The 20028-nt window shown below is 24.1% G+C and overlaps 1 protein-coding gene across 5 annotated transcripts; it reads left to right on the forward strand.

Annotated features, from left to right (window-relative positions):
* Window positions 1–458: 458 nt before the first annotated feature.
* LOC134828130 (adenosylhomocysteinase-like 1) lies at window positions 459–19716 on the forward strand. Of its 5 annotated transcripts, XM_063841106.1 has the most exons (8): window positions 459–1269; window positions 1341–1428; window positions 14331–14477; window positions 16417–16939; window positions 18071–18223; window positions 18292–18704; window positions 18765–18885; window positions 18942–19716. In XM_063841106.1, the coding sequence occupies exons 1-8, from the start codon at window positions 1153–1155 to the stop codon at window positions 18946–18948; spliced, it is 1569 nt and encodes a 522-aa protein (XP_063697176.1). In that variant the 5' UTR covers window positions 459–1152; the 3' UTR covers window positions 18949–19716. The 5 variants fall into 5 exon arrangements, with proteins under 5 accessions (XP_063697176.1, XP_063697177.1, XP_063697179.1 ...); XM_063841107.1 differs by lacking the exons at window positions 459–1269; window positions 1341–1428 and adding an exon at window positions 7881–7997; XM_063841109.1 differs by lacking the exons at window positions 459–1269; window positions 1341–1428 and adding an exon at window positions 9057–9203.
* Window positions 19717–20028: the final 312 nt, after the last annotated feature.

The raw sequence follows: 20028 nt of genomic DNA on the forward strand, positions 1-20028 counted from the left end.
AATATTTTAAGGATTTTAATTTTTTTAATTGGAGATTAATTTTTGGAAAAAAAAAATTAATTTTGCTCAAGAAAAATCTTAGGTAAGGCTTTTCATGTTCATTTTTTCCATTTTAATCTACTTTTAATGTTTTAAAAACAAATTCAAAAAATTTTTAAATTTATTTTTTTTTTAATATTTACTTGAAAATAAATTATTTATAATCATCATTAATTTATTTAAATGAAATTAAAAATAATTTTATTAAAAAATTAATTATTTATTTTCCAAAATGTTTTAATAAATTTTTTAATTAAAATAAATAAATCAAGAATTTTAATTAAATAATTTATTAAAAAAACTTAAAAAATTTTAAATACGAATCACCATATATTTAAAAAAAAATGCGCTCGCGTCCTTCACACTCACCTTCCACGCGCCAAGCCCCAAACTAGTTTTCTTCTGTGTGTTATCCAGAACAACTGGATTTTTATTACCGCACTTTTTCAATTTAAATTTGTCCAAGAATCTTCTGTTTTATCGTCAACTTTTTACGTGTAATCTGTTCCCGGGTACTTTTTGTTTGCCATTCGCGACGTGGCTTCGGTGTCAATTATTCGGTTTTTCGCAAATTAAGGTGCAAAAGTGTCGTTGGAAAAATTACGTATACATTCATCTAACATATTTATCCTCTACAATATCTACACAAATACACACACACGAAAAAATATTACAACAAAAAAAAAATCACTCGAATCGTACAGAAAAAGTGTATAAAGTCATTGGAAATACATGTGAATGTCTGTAGCACTGAATCATAATAAAAATATAAAAAAATGGTCTTTTATCTGAGTTAAATTGGAAACCGCATTTCATACGCGACAGAATCACTGAGTCGGAGACATTGAGAAAAAAAATATTGGAACAGCAAAAAATAAAAATTTTATAATTTTGACTGATAAGACACAAAAATAATAAAAATCAGTGTTTGCATAATCTGTTCAGAACGACACACAAAAAAAAACGACAAATAATTGACGTATTCAATTTTTTTGTTTGTTTGACACCAAAAAAAATTTTTGCAATATTTGACGAGCGACGAGTCATCGCGCCACAGTGATTCCTTTGAAAACATTCAGTGATAGTAGCAACAATAATAGTAATTCTAATATTATGGATTCGACAATAACTCCAATAAATTCCGTGGGTTCGATCGAAAATTCGACGAGCAAAGTTTCCTTCTTGTCGGATCAGCCGGTTCACGATCCCGGACCATCGCATGGCGTCAAGGTACTTCTTCTTCGCGAGACATTTATCGTCCATTAAACTAATTAAATGTTTTTTTTTATCTCTTTTTGCAGGACAAACCGACATCGAGTGCACTCAAGAAAACCAGTCGATATCGAAGTCGTTCGTTATCAGCTTCGTCCACGGATTCCTACAGTTCAGGTAATTTTTTTTTGCATTTTTGCGGATTTTTTTATCGTTTTTTATATTTATGTGTCATAACCGAATTTCAAATGAATATTTCATGGTGTTTATCGATCATGTAGTCGGATAATATAGAATATTTGTTGTTTCTTTGGGATTTGTAACGAAGGCGCACAATAACACTAACAACACACAAACTCGATAAATATTGAATGACATCGTAATTGTCGGTTATGTGTTTATTTTAGAGCAAGATGCACTGCAAGAGAATGCACTTAGGTCGTGAAGTTGCATTTGAAAACTGCTGTCGTGCTCGGGTGATTGATGAAGATTGACCAATATGCCAAGCGAGTCACTCACATTTAATTGAAAGTGAAGTTTTCGTCAAATATTTGTTGGAAATGTTCACTTTTAGAGGAATATTGAGTGATTTTTGATTAATTTTTAAAAGAAATTTTTAATAATTTTTAATTTTTGTATCAGAACGAGAGAAAAAATTGAAAATTTGACCAAAAATCGAACTTAAATCGGAAAATTTTTGAAAAAAATTTTGAGAACTTTTTTATTTAAGGTGTTTTTTGTTTGAATTTTCGTTTTTAAGTTAAATTCTGATACAAAATTCAAAAAATTATAAAAATTTTTAATAATTTATTAAAAATTTTTATTTTTTTTATAATAAGTCAGAAACAAATAAAATTGGAAATTCAAATAAAATCTGGTAAAAAATTAAAAAGTTCGTCAAATAACTTTTTTAATTTTTTATTTTTGTATCAAAAAGAAAATATAAAAATTCGACATTCAAACAAATTTAAATATTGTTCAAAAATTCTTTAAATTTTTTTCTTACATGGGTCAAAAAAAATTTTTTTTTGATCCCAAATAGTTTTTTTTTTTGATAATTTATAGCAGAAAATCTTAAAAATTTTTCTTCAAGAAATAATTTTATTAAAAAATTAAAATTAATTTAAAATTAATAAATTTAAAAAATTAATCAAATAAAATCAAAATTTAATTAAAAGTTTAATTAATTAAAAATTAATTTAAAAATAATTTAATTAAAAGTCAATTTTTACTTGAATTATTTTTTTTTTTCTAATTTAAAATAAATTTTAAATATTAAGAAACAAAAAATTATAAAATTTTTGTATCAAAAGTGAATTAAAAATTAAAAATTTATTGATATTTTATTTATTTTTATTTTTTAACTCTAAAATTGGACAAAATTTTTGCTTCAGAAATTTAAAAAATTTTAATTGAGAAAAAAAATATTAAAAATTTAAAAGCAAAAAAATTACGTTTTGAGGCGTAAAATTGGTCCCCCGATTGATCACGAATGCAGTTTTCCATCAAGTCAACACACTCAATTCATGTGACCCAATTTAGAGAGCACTTATATTTTTTTCAATGATTTCACGATACATGCGAGTTCCGATACACAAACTCGCTCTAACCGCACTGCGCTACGCACAAACAAGCACGTGACTCAAACGTTTCGGTTGATTGTCATTCAAATGTATGCAGAAAATATCGAAATAATAAAAATCGCTGCAAGTAAATTTTAACACGTAGTCAGCAAAATAACAAAAAAATGCATTCACTTCGCATGAAAGTGAAAAAATTCAAACATTTCAATTGAAAGATTTTTTTTTCTCAACAAATTGTTTTGCTTTCTTCAGTTCATTTGAAAAAATTAAGAAAAAGACAAAACAGAATGTAAATTAATCATAAACGGCCTCACACATTTTGATTAGAATACCCGCAGAATCGTTAATAAAATAAACTTTAATTTATTCTTCGACTGCTACATTTTTTTTTTCATAAGACAAGCAGATTATTCTGTGTTTATGTTTCGTTTTTTATTGATGGCGAAGAATATCACATGACTTGCTGGCTTTTTTTTATCTCGATGCGAATAATAAGGAATCACATGAGATTAAGAATTGATTTTTTTTGCGTACCTTTTACTCCCCAAAACAGTTTCTTGTTGACTCATATAAAAATTTATGGTTTCGAGCGAAGGTCGTTGAATTTTTTACGACTTTTGACGAAAGTCATGTTGTCAAAACGTGATTGTTGTATGCCATGCTACCCGAAAAAAATGAATTCCGTGGAGGATGCGAAGCTATGAGTAATTAAAAAGGCGCATGGAATGTGACGTAAAATGCTGTGAAAGAGGTGCGAATGACGTGCTTTTAGCAATTTTAATGGGTTTTAGTGGAAAAAGGGATTCTTAAAAAAGTTTTGATAGTCAGAAAAATTTTTGGAGTAATTTTTCATAGAAATTAAATTATGATTTTAATTTAATTTGACAAAAAATTCTTGAAATAATAAGTTAATTTTCAACAATAAATTAATTAAAATTATTATTTTTAATTTAAATAAGTTTTTTTAACTAAAATAAAAAAAAATATTATTTATAATATTATTTTAATTTTTTTAAATTTAATAAATTTATTTTTTTATGTTTTTGATTAATTTAATTTTTTAAAATTAATTTGCTAAATAATTTAATTATTTTTTATGAAAAAATTTAATTTAAATAAATTTATTTATTTTCAAAATATATTTTTTAAATTAATTTATTTCATTTGTTATTAATTTATATAATTAAATTTATTTTTATTAATTAAAAAACCAAATGTATCAAAGAATATTTTGTTCAAAAATTAAATTTAAAAAAAAAGTTTATCATTTTTTTATTTAAAAAATTTAATTTAATTTAATTTAAAAAATTATTTTAAAATTAGTAACAAAAATTTAAAAATTTTAAATTAACATATTTAATTTTTATAAATTTTAATTTTTTTAAAAAAACATTAATTAATTAAATTAAAAACTATTTTAATATAAAATATTTTTTTTTTTTATATAAATTAAATTTTTTCATAAATTATTTTTTTTTTCTATATTTAGAAATAAATTTCTGAATAAATTTCTATAACATTCGTTTAAAATATTAAAAATAATTAAATTTTAAAGCAAAATTTTATTTTTTATTAATTAAAAAAATGTTCACCCTACCAAAACTTTCTTTATCTGTATTAGTTCTTTTTATCAGTCCAATTATCCGCAATTTCTCTTCCATCTCCAAATTCTCCGAAAAAACAGCAAGTCAGTTTCATCGCGATTGTCATCAACTTAGGATCGAGTCTCGTTTTTCCTGTCAAATTTACGCCACGTGCTCCTCAAATAAATAACGCCGCACTATTTATTTTCCATTATTTATGACTTTTGGGCCTGTAGAAACCAATAAACACAAATAAATTAGCGAAATAAATCAAATTTGTCAACATAACTCAAGAAACGAGTGTGGCACTAAAAAGTAACGACGACATGCATGAAGCTTAGTTCATTTCAGCCGAGTCTTAAATTATTATTAATTTATAATTAATGAAGTTGCAATTTATCACAAGCAGAGAGACTTGTTGACTTTCGTTTAAAGGAAAAATGTCTTCTTTTTGCAGAAAATGCAGGAGGTGACGACCGTCTTGCTAAAGAGAAACAGAAAAAAGGTACTTTTCTGTCTTGTAGGAAAATGCAATTCACAGTTTTTTTGCACTTAGCGTGGGAAATGTTTGACTTTTGAAGTAATTTAACGTAGATTTAACGAGATTTCTTGACACAAACACTCATTCACGTGAGAGAGATTGACACTTAATTAAAAATCTGACACGAAGTATTTTTTCTATAATTTAAAAAAATTTTGCATGCAAGTTCCTTAGATCCACTTTTGGCTTAAAAAAAGTGATTGAGTCATAAACTTGCTAAATTAAAATTTTTGAAGCTCTAAAAAAATTAATTTTTGTCGTCAAATCGTCACTAAGATTAATTTCTTAGTTAAAAGTTTTTATCAAAGATCTTTGTTTAAATACGGAACATAAATTTTTGTGAACTCGAGGGTAGATTGCAATATTTTTTTGTCTTCAGCCACTCGAGGGAACGAAGATTAGTGTTTCAACGAGCATTGTATCGATAAAAATGGTGAAAAATGATGATGAAAATATATTTTGGAGCTCCTACACACGCAAATCTTGCGACAAGGACAAACTTAAATCCTTATTGTTCGTGGAAAAGAGCATGAAAAACATGGATTTTTGTGTTGAACAATGTTGTTGAGACAATTTGATGTGTGAAAATACTTGAAAAAAGCTTAGAAGATGTCGTCTTTCATGAGTTTTCCTGTTGAAGAGAAAATAAATTGTTTTTAGCATATTTTAAATTTTAGTTTTGTTTCGATTAATGATTTAAAAGGAACAAGATTTTGTAGTTTTGCTTATAAAATATTAAAATTAAAATTGCTTTAAAAGGAAACTTTTGTCTTTTAACTCGAGAATTAATTAATTAATTAAATAATTTTTTAATTAAATTAATTTTTATCTAAATTTTCAGGAAAAATATTTTTTAAATTAATTTTTTTAAGTATAAGAAATTTCTTATAAATTTTAACTCAATAATTCGACATTTAATTTAAATAAAATTTTGAACAATTTTTAATCTCATCTTATAAAATAAAAAAAAAATAAAATTTAAAAAAATTATAAAAAAATATATAAAAATTTTATTAAATAAATTAATTTAAGATTTGAATAAAGTTTCAATATTTTAAATTATTTTTTTTTTATTTAAATATTTATTTTATTTATTATTGATTATTTTTAAAATTAATTTATTTTTATTTTTTTTTTTTCATTAAAAAAATAATTTTAAATTTAACTAATAAAAAAAATTAATTAAAATTTTTAAGTTTCATTAAATAAATTAAAATAATTAAAAAAATTAAAATTAATTTAAAATAATGAAAAAAAATTTATTTTTTGAAAACTTGATAAAAATTTAATATGAAAAAAATAGTTTTATTTTATTTATTTATTTATTTAATTATTTTAATTTATTTTAAATTTATTATGAAAAAATATTTTTATTTTATTTATTTAATAATTTAATTTTATTTTAATTTTTATTTAATTAATTTTTGAATCATTTTTAAAATTATAATTTTTTTTTAATTTTTAAAATTAATTCTCAGAAAAAAAAATTAATTTTTAAAAATTAAAGACAAAAGAAATAATATTTGAAAATATTTCAGAAAATATTTAATAAACAAACCTCTTTCAAAAATTTTCATTCAAAAAAATCCTCAAAACCACTAAAATCTAACCACTTTCACTCAAAGCAAATTGTCATCATCTCCCGTTGTTTCGTTGTCATAAACACGAATTTCCTTTTTTTATTTTTGTAATTTTCCTTCTTCACCATTTCCTTACCTTTTGTCATATCTGATGTAATTATCTATCTTTTGATGCAGAAAAGAAGATTTTCTCGCATTTTCCATTAGTTTCGTGCAAAATTCGACCTAGAATTCATTTTATTTTATCGCGTAACTCGCACGTCGCAAAACTGTTTCAATTATTTATATTAACAAAACATTGCATTGTCTAACCCGGAGCTTTTGTATTTGCTTCTCTCTTTCTTTATCATTTGCATATGTTATTTTTTATTCACATTTCGTAACATCCAACCACAAAAAAAAAATCCAGGACAAGAATTTTATGTAACAGGCATTTTATTGGATGTTATTTGTCGGATTTCTGTCATTGTGCAATGTGCATTGCATAAGAACTGGAATTAAATAATTCATGAAAAAATTACCAGACGTTCGCGATGTTTTCATTAAAATTGAGAAAAACAATTTTTTGGGTCGTTTTTTTCGTGACATCCGTTAACTTTATCAATATTTTTCATCCTTTTCGTGGGTTTGCGTGACCCATGCAACGAACCGAATGCTTTCTACGTGAAGATAATTGCCCATTTTACACCAATTATTTCCTCAAGACTTCCTTTTTCACGGGAATTTATCGGTCAAGGTCGTTTTTCCGTAAAATTCTTAAACAAAAAAAAATTTTTTTTAAAGCAAAAATTTGAATTTTCAAAGAATTTTTTTTTTCATTCATGAAAAAATCAAACTAAACGTTAGTGGCATATTAATTAATTATTCAGAGCCTCCCATTTCCATTCAACAGTCAACCAGACATTGTTTACCATCAACCTCAATCAATGTTTTGTTCGGAAAAAAAGTCACATTTGCCGCGAGCGAGTTGTTTTTCCCTCCGTATTCATCGGAAGATTTATAAATAAATTATAAACTTGCATCGATTGAATCCGTTCATTCATAAATGATGCCAGACGACAGGTATTAAAGTTGTTGCCGGCTCGCAGTTATTCCGATGCAAGCGACGAGACGAGGCAACAAGACATTTTTCAAATAAAAAAACGGAAACTCGAATAATTTTGCCATAATTTCATTTTAAAAAGTGTCTAATGTCTTGTCGGTTCATTTTCTCTTGAAAGTTGAAAAGAAGGAAAATTTGATTTATGAAATTGAAATCTGATCCTGAAACTTAATTAAATATTTCAACGCAAGAAGAGGAAATGGAGCAAAAATAGACACAAAATAACAAAAGAAAAAAATAGGAAAATGTCAGTTTATGATTCGCAAGCGTTGGAGGAAAAAGGAAAAAGAAAGATGAGCAACAGCTTTAAATATCAGTGGAAAAGTCTAAGAGGAACGGTTTTTAGTACAGAGTCATGTGAGAATTTTATTGAATTTTTTTCACATAAATTTTTACGTTTAACGTAACCAAAAAAATTTTTTTATTTTTTTTAAACAAAAAAATTTATTAATTAATTTAAAAATTAAAATTATTTTTAAAATTTAATTATTTATTATTTATTAAAAAAGATAAATCGCACAAATTGAAAATTGGTAATAGTCAAATATTAAAAAAAAAATTTTCCTTATTTTTAAAATTAAAAAAAAATAAAATTTAATTTAATTAATTTATTAAAAAATAATTATTTAATTTAAATTAAATTTTATTCAATTAAAAAAAAAAAATAATTTTTAAAATTTTTTTTTAAAATTTAAATTTTAACCATATCATTAACTTAAATTATAAAATGTTAGTTGTGCGATTTATCCTTTTCGCCCGGGATTTTATTTTTTTAAAAAAAAATAAAAATAAATTTTAAAAGAATTTTAAAAAATAAATTTAATAAAAATTCAATTATTAAAAAAATAATTTAATTTAAAATTAAAATTTAAAAAAAATTTTAATTATTAAAAAAATAATTGATTAAAATAAAAATAAATTAATTAAAAGAAATAAAAAAAAAATAATTAAACAAGTTAAAAAAAAAATAAATTAATTCAATAAATATTAAAAGTATATTTTAAACAGTTTTCAACAAAAATTAAGAAAATTTCATAAATTTAAAGAATTTTTTAAAATTTATTTATCGATTTTTCTGTTTTAATTTTTATTATTATTATTTTTTAAAATATTTAAAAAAATTAATTAAAAAAATAATAAATTAAAAAAAAAATTGAACAAAAATTATTTTGAGCCTAAACGAAAGGTTTAGAAAAAAAATTAAATTTTTTATCTTCAAAAAAAAATCAACAACACGTTCATAGTTTCGCCCTTTTATGACCATGTTATCGCAATATTTTATCTAAATCAGTGCCCTGTCGTGATTGTTATCACAGTGCAAACCAAGAGAAAGACCATGTGTGCGAGTGTGTGACAATTTAATGTGATAATCATATGTCAAACTTGCATTATCAGCTCAACAACAGCCCACAAGGCAACGCACATCTCCCGAAAACAAAAAAGAATTCTACACTATTTTTCATATCTTTCCAACGAATTAAGCTCAGTATTAATATTCATTTCGGCCGGGCATGTGGAGAGATAGTAGAGGAGAGATGTGCGATCATCACTCAATGTGTAATTGTGAGTAACAAAAATTCTTTCATCTTGTCAATAAATAGCAGGGTACACTAAATGTTCATTCGTGTTCATTGATGGATGGATGATGCGAAGATAATAATAGTAGTTAATTCGCGATTGTTGCGCTATCAAAACATCAATTAAATTTTTTTCTTCGTTTCCATTGACAAGAAATTTAAATATTTAATTTACGTGATTTTTTCGCATTTTTTTTTCTGAAAATAAAAAAATTAATTCAAGTGAAATTTAATGACGTGATTAATAAAAAAATAATTAAATAAAAAATTAAATAAATAAAATCGGATCTCGTGAAGAAAACCTTACACAACAACCGAGAGATGATACAAAATTGTCATTTAATTGTTTGCTCGCTCAGTTGTCGTCGTGTTATCTCTTCTGACACAGAGTTTCTTTATTTACAATCTCGCACATAATTATAATTATTTTTAGAAGCAAAAAAAAAAATAAACAGAAAAAAGTGAGATTGCTTCATTCAAGACATGCACAACTCTCCTACAGTTGAGTTCATTTCCGGAATATTATCTGTTGGAGTGTCATCTCTAAGTTCATGTGAGTGACAAAAGAGGTTATAATTTTCTTTTTATTGATTGATTAATTGTGTTGATAAAGAAAGTATCTGATGGAAAATTACTGATTGATAAGAAATATTGAAAAATTTAAAGAGACGATCTAAATTATTAAAAAAATTTAAATAAATTTTCTGAGATTCAATATCAATAGTAAAAATTAATAAAAACATTAAAAAATAAATTGTAAAAAAAAGAAATTTAATTATAATTTTTAAGTCATAAACAACCAGAATTTGGGTTGAAATTTTATCCATATCCATATAAAGAAAAATATTTTTTTTAAACATAATTATTTAAATAAAAAAATAAAATGAAAAAAAAATAAAAATATCATTTTTGCTAAATTTTATTTTTTTTTTTAATTTTTTTAATTTTTATTTCCCAATTTTTATTTTTTTAAATTAATAAAATTAATAGGTAATAAATTAATCTTTAAAAAAAATTTAATTTACAAAAAATTAAATTTATTTTAAAATTTTATTTTAAATAATTTGTTAATTCGTTTTTTAAATTATAAATTTTAGTTTAATTTTATTTAAAAATATTTATTTTATGTAATTTATTTATTTAATTTAAATTAATTATTTATTTAATTTAAATTAACTATTTAATTAATTGATAAAATAAAAATTTTTAAAAAATATTTAATATTTAAAAAAATTTAAAAAAATTAAAAAAAATTTATTTAATTTAAATTAATTATTTATTTAATTGATTAAATAAAAATTTCAAAAAATATTTAATATTTTAAAAAAATTCCAAATAATTTTTGAAAATTCGAATTAGCACAAAAATGCTTACCAAGCAACTAAAAAAATTGCCTAAAGCAATAAAAAAATATTTAAAGCACTTACTAAAGTTACCAAATAAACAAGTGCTATCATTTAACTTTAAAACTCTTGTGGTTCATTTAATTTTGTTAAACATTTTCATCTGTTGAACTCAAACATATTTTCTGAACTTAAACTTAAATATCAACAAATTCTAAAATAAAACATGAAAAAATACACAAAACTTGAAACCTTAAGCTTTTAATGGAGCAACACATCCTCTCCATTTTAAAAATTTTCAACATAAATCCCATGAACTTGAACTTGCACTTGTATGCATCGCAACGATAAAACTCCATTCAAAACACAAACATCCGTTTTTGCTGTACAGAAAATTTTTTTCTCCGTGAAAAACTGCTTATCCATGCAATTATCCTCCATTATTTTCATTTATTTCATATTTTTCCTGTCTCCATAATGTCACGCAGAGCCTTTTTTTGTGCAAAAAAATAAACCGCACTTGTCGTCTCATTTCAATTTGTCTCTCTCATAATCTACTTGAGTGACTGCCAGAAACATTTTATTCGCACGACACTCACGTAACCTTTAGAACTACCACGCGCCTTGCTTTCCATAACAAACAAACAACAACAAAAAAGCAACAAAAATTTGTCGTCGTAGGCACTATCCAGACCTACTGCACTAATTTTAGTACAACATACGGCTCGTACTCGAATCAGCTGTAGCTCGGTATTGCTGAATTGCCTTGCACTGATCGACTGTTAGGGGTTTCCTGCGTAAAAAACGTACAATAATAGAGAAGTTAGTACTGAAATAGCTGAATGTTGATTTTTTTTTTGTTTGAAAAAACACACACAAGTACTCTTCTCAACTGGAGTTTTGTTGTTATTATTTCGTAGCTCAGTCTCAGTTTTAGTCTAAATGTAGCGGAGATCGTCTCGTCGTAGATTTTTCGTTCGGAATAATTTTTCATTTCAATTTTATCATTTTTGACACGTAAAAAAAAGTTCCTTTCTTCCATCACACAGCAAATAAATAATCAATTAGTATTTTTTGATTAAATTTGTGTAACTAACAAACAAAAACAAAAAAAAAAGCGATTGACATAAATTAACGACAGTGTGTGCTAATAATCAAAAAAATCATAAATAATACACGAAAATCAATCAACAACATTTTCTGTCAATATTTATAATTAAGTCTATAACACAAATTAGGATTGGGTTTGATTTCGTCTGGTTATATTTGGAGAAGAAAACAATCCTACGCCTTAAGCATGGTGAAAGATGATCGAAAATTCTCCCTGGCAAGTAAGTAACCGTAGAGCCGACGTAGACCAATAGGGGCTGAAAAAAAATTACAGAAAAAAAAATTAATAGAAATTTCTGTAGAAGTGACGAAAAAAAGTGAAGACAACTCAAAATAAAATTAATTAAGCTTTTCTTCCGTTTCCTCAAAAAAAATTAAAAAATTATTCAAAAATTTTTTTTGTGTGTGTGATATAATTCAAACGGCATGTGTTGCACCCGAGACTCCATTCTGCAGCATAAACTCAATCAATGCCATTTAAGTGCACGCTATATTTTGTCTGCCATGCCAGCCAGGATAATGTTTTTTATATTCCGCAGACACTCTTTAAAAAAAAATAATAATAATGTACAACATGTTATTTTCATTATTTTTATTGTTTTGTTGTGCAAAAAAAAAAATACTTCGAGCGAAAAAAAAAGTTAATATTTTTAATGTGTTTGCCATTGAATCCTTTAAGAAGTTGTTTGACGAGAAATTATTCAAGCAAGAATTGACATGTTTTACATTGAAATCAAATCAAATCAATTCAAATTGAGTGTCCTAGAAGACTTGTTTGCAAATGGATTCTTAAGGCATTAAAATCAAACAATGATAAAAATAAACAGATTTTTTTCTGTGTAAAATAGAATGTCAACAGGGATTGGAATAAGTGTTTAGGAGAAGTAGTTATCGGATAAAAAAAATAATGTTAGAAAAAACTAGGCGTTTCCATTTTTACACTGCAGATTTGTTATTTTAGGATGAAAAATAGAAATTGTTCAAGTGCCTTAAGAATTTTTTATTGAAAGAAAAATTTATTAATTTTTAATAAAAAATTTAAAAAAATTTTAATTTGTTTTTTTAATAAAAGCACTAAAAATTTTATTTTTTACAGAAAAACTAAATAAATTTTTTAAAAAAAAAATATTTTGTTTTATTTTTTTTTTCTAAATAATAAATATTTTAATGATATTTTATATTTTTTTAAATAATCATTTTTTTTAAATAATTTTTTTTCAGTATTTAATAAATTATTTTTTAAAAATCAAAATAGTTTAAAATTTGAAAAATATCATAATGCCAAAATTTTCAAAAAATAAAATAAAAAAATTAACAAAAATAAAAAAAAAATAAATTTAAAAAATATCTGTTGAGGTATTTATAATCTTAAAAATTTTTTTTTATAAAATTTTGAATAATTTTTTAGCAAAAATTATACTATAGTTGTCTTTTTTTAATAAAAAATATTTTTAAAGAACTCATAATAAATTTAAAAATAATCAGCTTAAAATGTTATCTTGTATCTTGATGGATTTTCATTAATAATTTAATGACTTTTAGTAGTTTTGACATGATATTGCAACTATTTCTTGTCATAGATTCTCTGCAAAATTAATTATTCAGCGTAAAATTTTGATAAATGACCTCGAAAAAATTTCTCCATGACTTGCAAAAATTTATTTTTCTTTAACAACATTAAATATCACAATAAAATATTAAAAAAAAATAAAAAAATGTTAATATTATTAAAAAAAAAAAAAAATAAAATAAAAAAAATAAAATTGAAAATAATTAAATTAAAAAAAATATAAAATTATTAAAAAATATAAAATAAAATTAAAAAAAATTATAATGGTATAAAATAAAATAAAATAAAATTTAATTAAAAAAATGAAAAATTAATATAGAATTTATATTTTTTAATACATTTAATTTTTTAAATTAAATTTTATTTATTAATATTAAATAATAAAAAAATTTTAAATTTTTTTTTAAAAATATTAAATAATATTTTTAAATATAAATTCCAAGAAAAAAATTAAAAACTTAAAAAATAAGGAAATTCCAATTAACAACAAAAAAATATTGACCCCATAAAATGACAAATCGTTCAAAGTTAAATTCTAATCTAAATTCAAAAATTTTCATGATAACCAATTCTCGCTATAATTTTATCACACAACACATAAAAAAAATATTAATCTTATCGATACCCAATTATTTCAGACACCTATGTCGCGTTACACGTAAACACATGTGACACTCGTTAAATAAAACAACAATCACTCAATCGCTCAACAAAACACTCAATTACTCGCACAACAATAAAAAAAATTGTTTACTTTACAATTCTACATGGAAATTTTGTGAGAGTTTTTGTGAAGGTATTTCTCCATGAAAGCTGTCTCGCATGTCTAAAAATACAAATAAATGGAGCAGCAACGTAAAGGTCGCAATTTATTTAGGATATAATACGGTTTGCTCTTAATTGATTGAAATTTAAGATCGATTGCTTCAACGTGGGAGATTTTTTTTTCAGTAAAAAATTTTTTAAGGGGGTTCCGTAGTGTTTATTTTTGACGAAACCTTTTTTTTAAAGCGTTTTAGATATTTTTTATTGATATTTTTATTTTTGACAGATTTTTGTTTGAACTTGAAATTTTGCTCTCTTTTTGCAGCGTCATACACGGGCAGCAGTTCGGAGGAAGACGATGTCTCGCCCCGCGAAAAAATCCAAAAGAACACAAAGGGATTTTCGGATTTTTGTGTACGGAATATAAATCAACATGCATTTGGCCGTCGCGAAATTGAGATAGCTGAGCAAGGTAAGCCAGATAGTATAATTTAGAGCACATTTTGTGCAGTGAACGCGTACATATGGGGTGCACATGACAAGCGCGATAAACGATTAAAAGCGAAAAAAATCTCTTCAAGATTATTTTAAGCCTTATCGCTCATCAAACAAAACGTTTCATTTTAATAATTTTATTTCATATCTCTGCCACGATACTACTTGAAGAAATTTGTAGAGGAGAAAAAATTTGTAGTTGACACGATTAATTATTACCACACATGGATTGTTATTATTAGAGTATACCTTTTGTATTGTTTGAACAAATTGAAACAACTACTTTTTGTGTTTTGCAATTATCACGTGCCTTTGAAAAATGTCTACAATTCTACACAATGACGCGTGATAAGAGAGGTGTCTTCAAAAGAAAAAAAATAAAGAAGCGGATATCTCACTTTTTTATGGCTGTTTATTTTTTTTATTTTTATTGTCACAAAAAAATTCCAGTAGAAAAAAATGTGTTTGTGTTTAATGACTTAATTAATTAAATGCGATTTTAATGAGGGTTTTGTCCATTTTTAGCGCCTTTTTTTTGATAAATTAAAGACATTATTGACTAATTTTTTTTCTTAAATTTGTTTTATTGTAATTACTGCTTTAGACAACTTTATAAGGCGATTTTAATTTTTTTTTTAATTTTTTTTATTTTATTTTTTTTTTTTTTTTTTAAAATAAATTATTTTTCAAGGGTTTATAAAAATTTTGCTGAAAAAAATTTTTGAAAGATTTTACTGAAATAATTTGAAAACGTAAAAATATACATATCCAAATAAAGTTCAAGAAAAAATCGGAAAAAATATAAAAAAATAAATTTAGGACATAAAAATAAATAAATTTGATGGAAAAATCAATTTATGCAAATAAGGTTAAAATTAGATTGATATTTTTATTTTATATACTTTTTGTTTAAATTTTTACTTTTTATATTATAAATTTATTTTTTTATTTATTATTATATTTTAATTATTAAATTTTGTAGAAACTCTAAGCAGAAAATCTTAGAATTTTTAATTTCAAATTTTTTTTAAGAATTTCATTAGAAAAAAATTATTTTAATTTTTTCTTAGAATTTAATTATTTTCTTCCTCAAGATTCAAAAAATAAATAATTAATATTTGTTTTTAAATAAATAAAAAATTTAATAAATTTTAAATTAAATTATTTTTAATTAAATTTTTATTTAAAAATTTTATTTTATATTATTTTTTATTTTTTTTACTTAACGAGACTTTTAAACTTTTGAGCGATAAATAAAATTTATTTAGAGAAATATTATTAAAAATAAATAATAAATTGTTAAAACATTATTAAAAAAATTTAAAAAATAATTTAAAAATATTTAAATATAGAAATATAAAAAAATGAATATCTTCGTTAAATATCGTTTCAAAAATAAAAATTTTATGGGAAATTTCCATATTTTTGCAAAAAAAAATAATCTTAAGCCCTTTTAAGTGCCTCATTATATTCAGCAAATCCAAGAATTTTATTGCTCGCAAACATTACTTAATTAAAATGTGACTAAAATGTAATTTAAAATGCAAATTCATGAGACTGCGACAAGGCACGATCGACGGCGACGGATGTTTTATCTTGTAGCACGGCTTCAGTCACATGCGGAATTTTTTTCTTTCAATATTATTACATAAAAAGTATAAAAAAAATTCTTAGTGTCGCGCTGCATTTATCGACCGTCTTAAAGGAACGTTAGATGCCGCACACAATTAATAATGATAATAAATCGTTTTTATTTTTACCCGAACACAATTTTCTCAGCAACGGCGGCGGTGTCGTGTTAAAGTACCCATTTTACACGAAATCAATATTCGATGCGCGATGCAGACAATTTTTTTTTGCAAACATCTTGCACTTGACCTGTTTCATTATTTTATTTTTTTTTTCAATTTTTTTAGAGATGCCCGGAATAATGGCTCTTCGTAAACGTGCTTCCGACGACAAACCCTTGAAAAACGCCAAAATTGTCGGTTGCACTCACATAAATGCCCAGACAGCAGTATTAATTGAGACGTTGGCAGCCTTGGGAGCGACAATTCGATGGGCAGCTTGCAACATTTATTCCACGCAGAACGAGGTTGCGGCGGCACTTGCGGAAGCGGGATTCTCCGTGTTTGCATGGCGCGGCGAAATTGAGGAAGATTTTTGGTGGTGCATCGACAAATGCGTCAATTCGGAGAACTGGCAACCGAACATGATTCTCGATGATGGCGGCGATGCGACGCATTTGATGCTGAAAAAGTATCCGGCAATGTTTAAGATGATCAAGGGAATTGTGGAGGAAAGTGTTACGGGAGTGCATCGTTTGTACCAGTTGTCGAAGACGGGCAAACTGACGATTCCCGCAATGAATGTCAATGATTCCGTAACAAAGACAAAGTTTGATAATTTGTACAGTTGTAAAGAGTCCGTTATTGACAGGTGAGTGATTTCTAATGAAATTTTTTCGTCAATAGAGATTGAATTTGAACTTGAATTTATGAAAAATATTTAAAAGAGACAAAAATATCAAGTTTTTGAGAAATTTTGATAAATTTAATATAAAATATTTGCTGAATTTTCTCAATTTCTAAATTTTTTTGTAAAAATTTGTCTGAACTGAACTGGATCATAACAAAGAATAAGAAATATAAAAAAATTTAACTCAAATATAAATTTTTAGATAACATTCGTTCAAAATTTTAAACTAAAAATAATTTTTTATACGAATTTTAAATAATATACATTAAATTTTTTTAGAGTGAATTAATTAAATTAAAATTTATTTTAAATATCATTTAGATATAAAAATGATAAGAATTATACATTTAATTTTTTTTTTATTAATTTTTATAATAAATATTAATGTAAATATATAAATATTATATTTTTAATAATCTTAAAATTAATATTTATTTTTTATTATATTTTTTTTTTTTTTTTTTTTTTGTTAATGTTGATAATTTTTAATTTCAATTAATTTTAGCAAATATTTTATTATTTTTTTTAATATAAAAATATTCATTTTTTTATAAAATAAATAAAAATTGTTCAAACAATTAAAAATTAATATCTAATTATGAAATTAATTAACATTAGCATAAAAAAATAATAAATATTTATAATGTTTAAAAATATTATTTTTAGTGTAATATTAATATTTAATATATTTACTTTAATATTTATTATAAAAAAATAATTAATAAATTAAATGTATTATTATTTTATATCCAAATTATATTCATAACAAAAACTTAAGGACTGAACCTTAATATTAAAAAAATATTTTTTGAATTTTTTCGTATAAAAACATGGAAAAATAATAATTTTATATTAAAAAATTATTCAAATTAAAAAATAAATAAATAAAAAGCAACAACTAGCTTAAAAATTAAAAAAAAAATAAAGTTAATAAATTAGAAGAAAAATTAATAATTAAATTAAATATTATCAGTTGAGATGAAAATTATTTTTTATATTTTTTTTTTAATTGTACACTAAAATATCAAATTTTTGTCTCAAATTATGCTCTTTTTGTTAAAATTTCTTTAAAACTTTAATTTTTTCTTTCAGTTTAAAACGATCAACGGACATAATGTTCGGCGGAAAGCAAGCCGTAGTTTGTGGTTACGGCGAAGTCGGCAAAGGATGCACTCAAGCACTGAAAGGCCTTGGTTGTATCTGTTACGTTACCGAAATTGACCCGATCTGCGCATTACAAGCCAGGTATGCAAATCCATTAAAATTATCCATCGAATTTTGTGCAATTAAATAAAATTTTTCGCATTTTGCAGCATGGATGGCTTCCGTGTGGTAAAATTGAACGAAGTTATTCGCAACGTCGACATTGTCATCACCTGTACGGGCAACAAAAATGTCGTGGTGCGCGAACACATGGACAAAATGAAGAGCGGTTGCATCGTGTGCAACATGGGACACTCGAATACGGAAATCGATGTCAATAGTTTGCGTACGCCGGATCTCACGTGGGAAAAGGTCCGTTCGCAGGTCGACCATATTGTGTGGCCCGACAACAAACGCATCATTTTGCTCGCCGAAGGACGTTTAGTCAATTTGTCGTGTTCCAGTATACCGAGCTTCGTTGTTTCCATCACATCTGCCACGCAGGCATTGGCACTAATTGAACTTTTTAATGCGCCACCTGGTCGCTACAAGTCCGACGTTTATTTGTTGCCAAAGAAAATGGGTATGCAATCGTCATTTCGCATCGATTTCCCATAAAAAATTATTTTTTTTTCATTTGCAGACGAATACGTCGCTAGCTTGCATTTACCTACATTCGATGCGCATCTCACAGAGTTGTCCGACGAACAAGCCAAGTACATGGGACTGAATAAAGCTGGACCATTCAAGCCCAATTACTATCGGTAAGACACTTTTTTCACTAAAAATAATTTTTTTTTACTCAAATCCCGTTTTTTAGGTACTAAAAATGACGCCAGAAGCAAATTTTTGATGAGGATGAAGAAAAAAAATTATTATAGGACATAAAATTAAAACAAAAAAAAATTAAAATTTAGCATTATTTTGCGAAGTAGGAAAAAAAGTAACACAGGTCGCTGCAAACTTTTTAGTATTTAGTGCGAGTCACTCGTTAAAAAATATTTACAGGAAAAAATTCCAAAGTATTCACATTTATTATAAAAAAAAAATTATATCACAAAAATTCGTCGTCACATATCTACTAAAGAAAAAATAGAGCATATTGCTTCCAACCGCCCTGTGTCCTCACAAAAAAAAAAAAAATCCATCGAATGACGACGCTTCATGCATTCTTCTTCTTTAACTTCATCGGATCAGATCAAAACATTTAACTGTTAAATTAATTATATTTTTATTGTATTTAAACTTCTTTACCATTTATTTTATCGTCATTGCTTAGAAAATGAAGAAATATATTAAGAAAAAAAATTAGATCAATTATAATTAATTAATTAAAGAAAATATTAAATAAATATAAATTAAATGAAATAAACAAAAAAAAGAGTAGAGAACCACCATCACGGAGCATGTATAAAAAAGCCGAATCAAAATATAGTTGATGTAAATGTTGAAAGTTACTTTTTTTGCAACAAAAATTTTACACAACAACCAAACGTTATATTATTATATTGTAAACACGAGAATGAGGTTGCTGGTAAATTATTATTGCAAATTATTATTTTTTTGAATAAAGTTCGATTATATAGTTAATTAAATTGTGGCATTTTTATTTAAATATTTTTTTATAAACTTTTATCTTTAATACAAGAAAATTAAAAAAAAAAATCTGAACCTTTTGATTAAAAAAATTGAATAAAAGTATGTATAAAATTTGATGATTTTGTATTTTGAGAGAATTTTAATATTTATTTTATTTTATTTTATTTTAATTTTATTTATTCATTATTTTTTTTATAAAATTTCATAAAAACACAAAGGCTTCAATTTTTGATCTTTAACTTTTTTTATATTTTTGTGCCATCTTTATTTTTTTTTATTATTATTAATTATTTTTAAAAAAAAATTAA

Source organism: Culicoides brevitarsis, chromosome 1 (assembly GCF_036172545.1).
Source record: "Culicoides brevitarsis isolate CSIRO-B50_1 chromosome 1, AGI_CSIRO_Cbre_v1, whole genome shotgun sequence".
NCBI lineage: Eukaryota > Metazoa > Arthropoda > Insecta > Diptera > Ceratopogonidae > Culicoides > Culicoides brevitarsis.

Coding starts and splice junctions, on each gene's coding strand:
- LOC134828130 (XM_063841106.1), top strand. CDS start 1,153: ATGGATTCGACAATAACTCCAATAAATTCCGTGGGTTCGATCGAAAAT. Junction 1,429..14,330: donor CACGGATTCCTACAGTTCAG/GTAATTTTTTTT, acceptor CTCTTTTTGCAG/CGTCATACACGGGCAGCAGT. Junction 16,940..18,070: donor AAAGAGTCCGTTATTGACAG/GTGAGTGATTTC, acceptor TTTTTCTTTCAG/TTTAAAACGATCAACGGACA.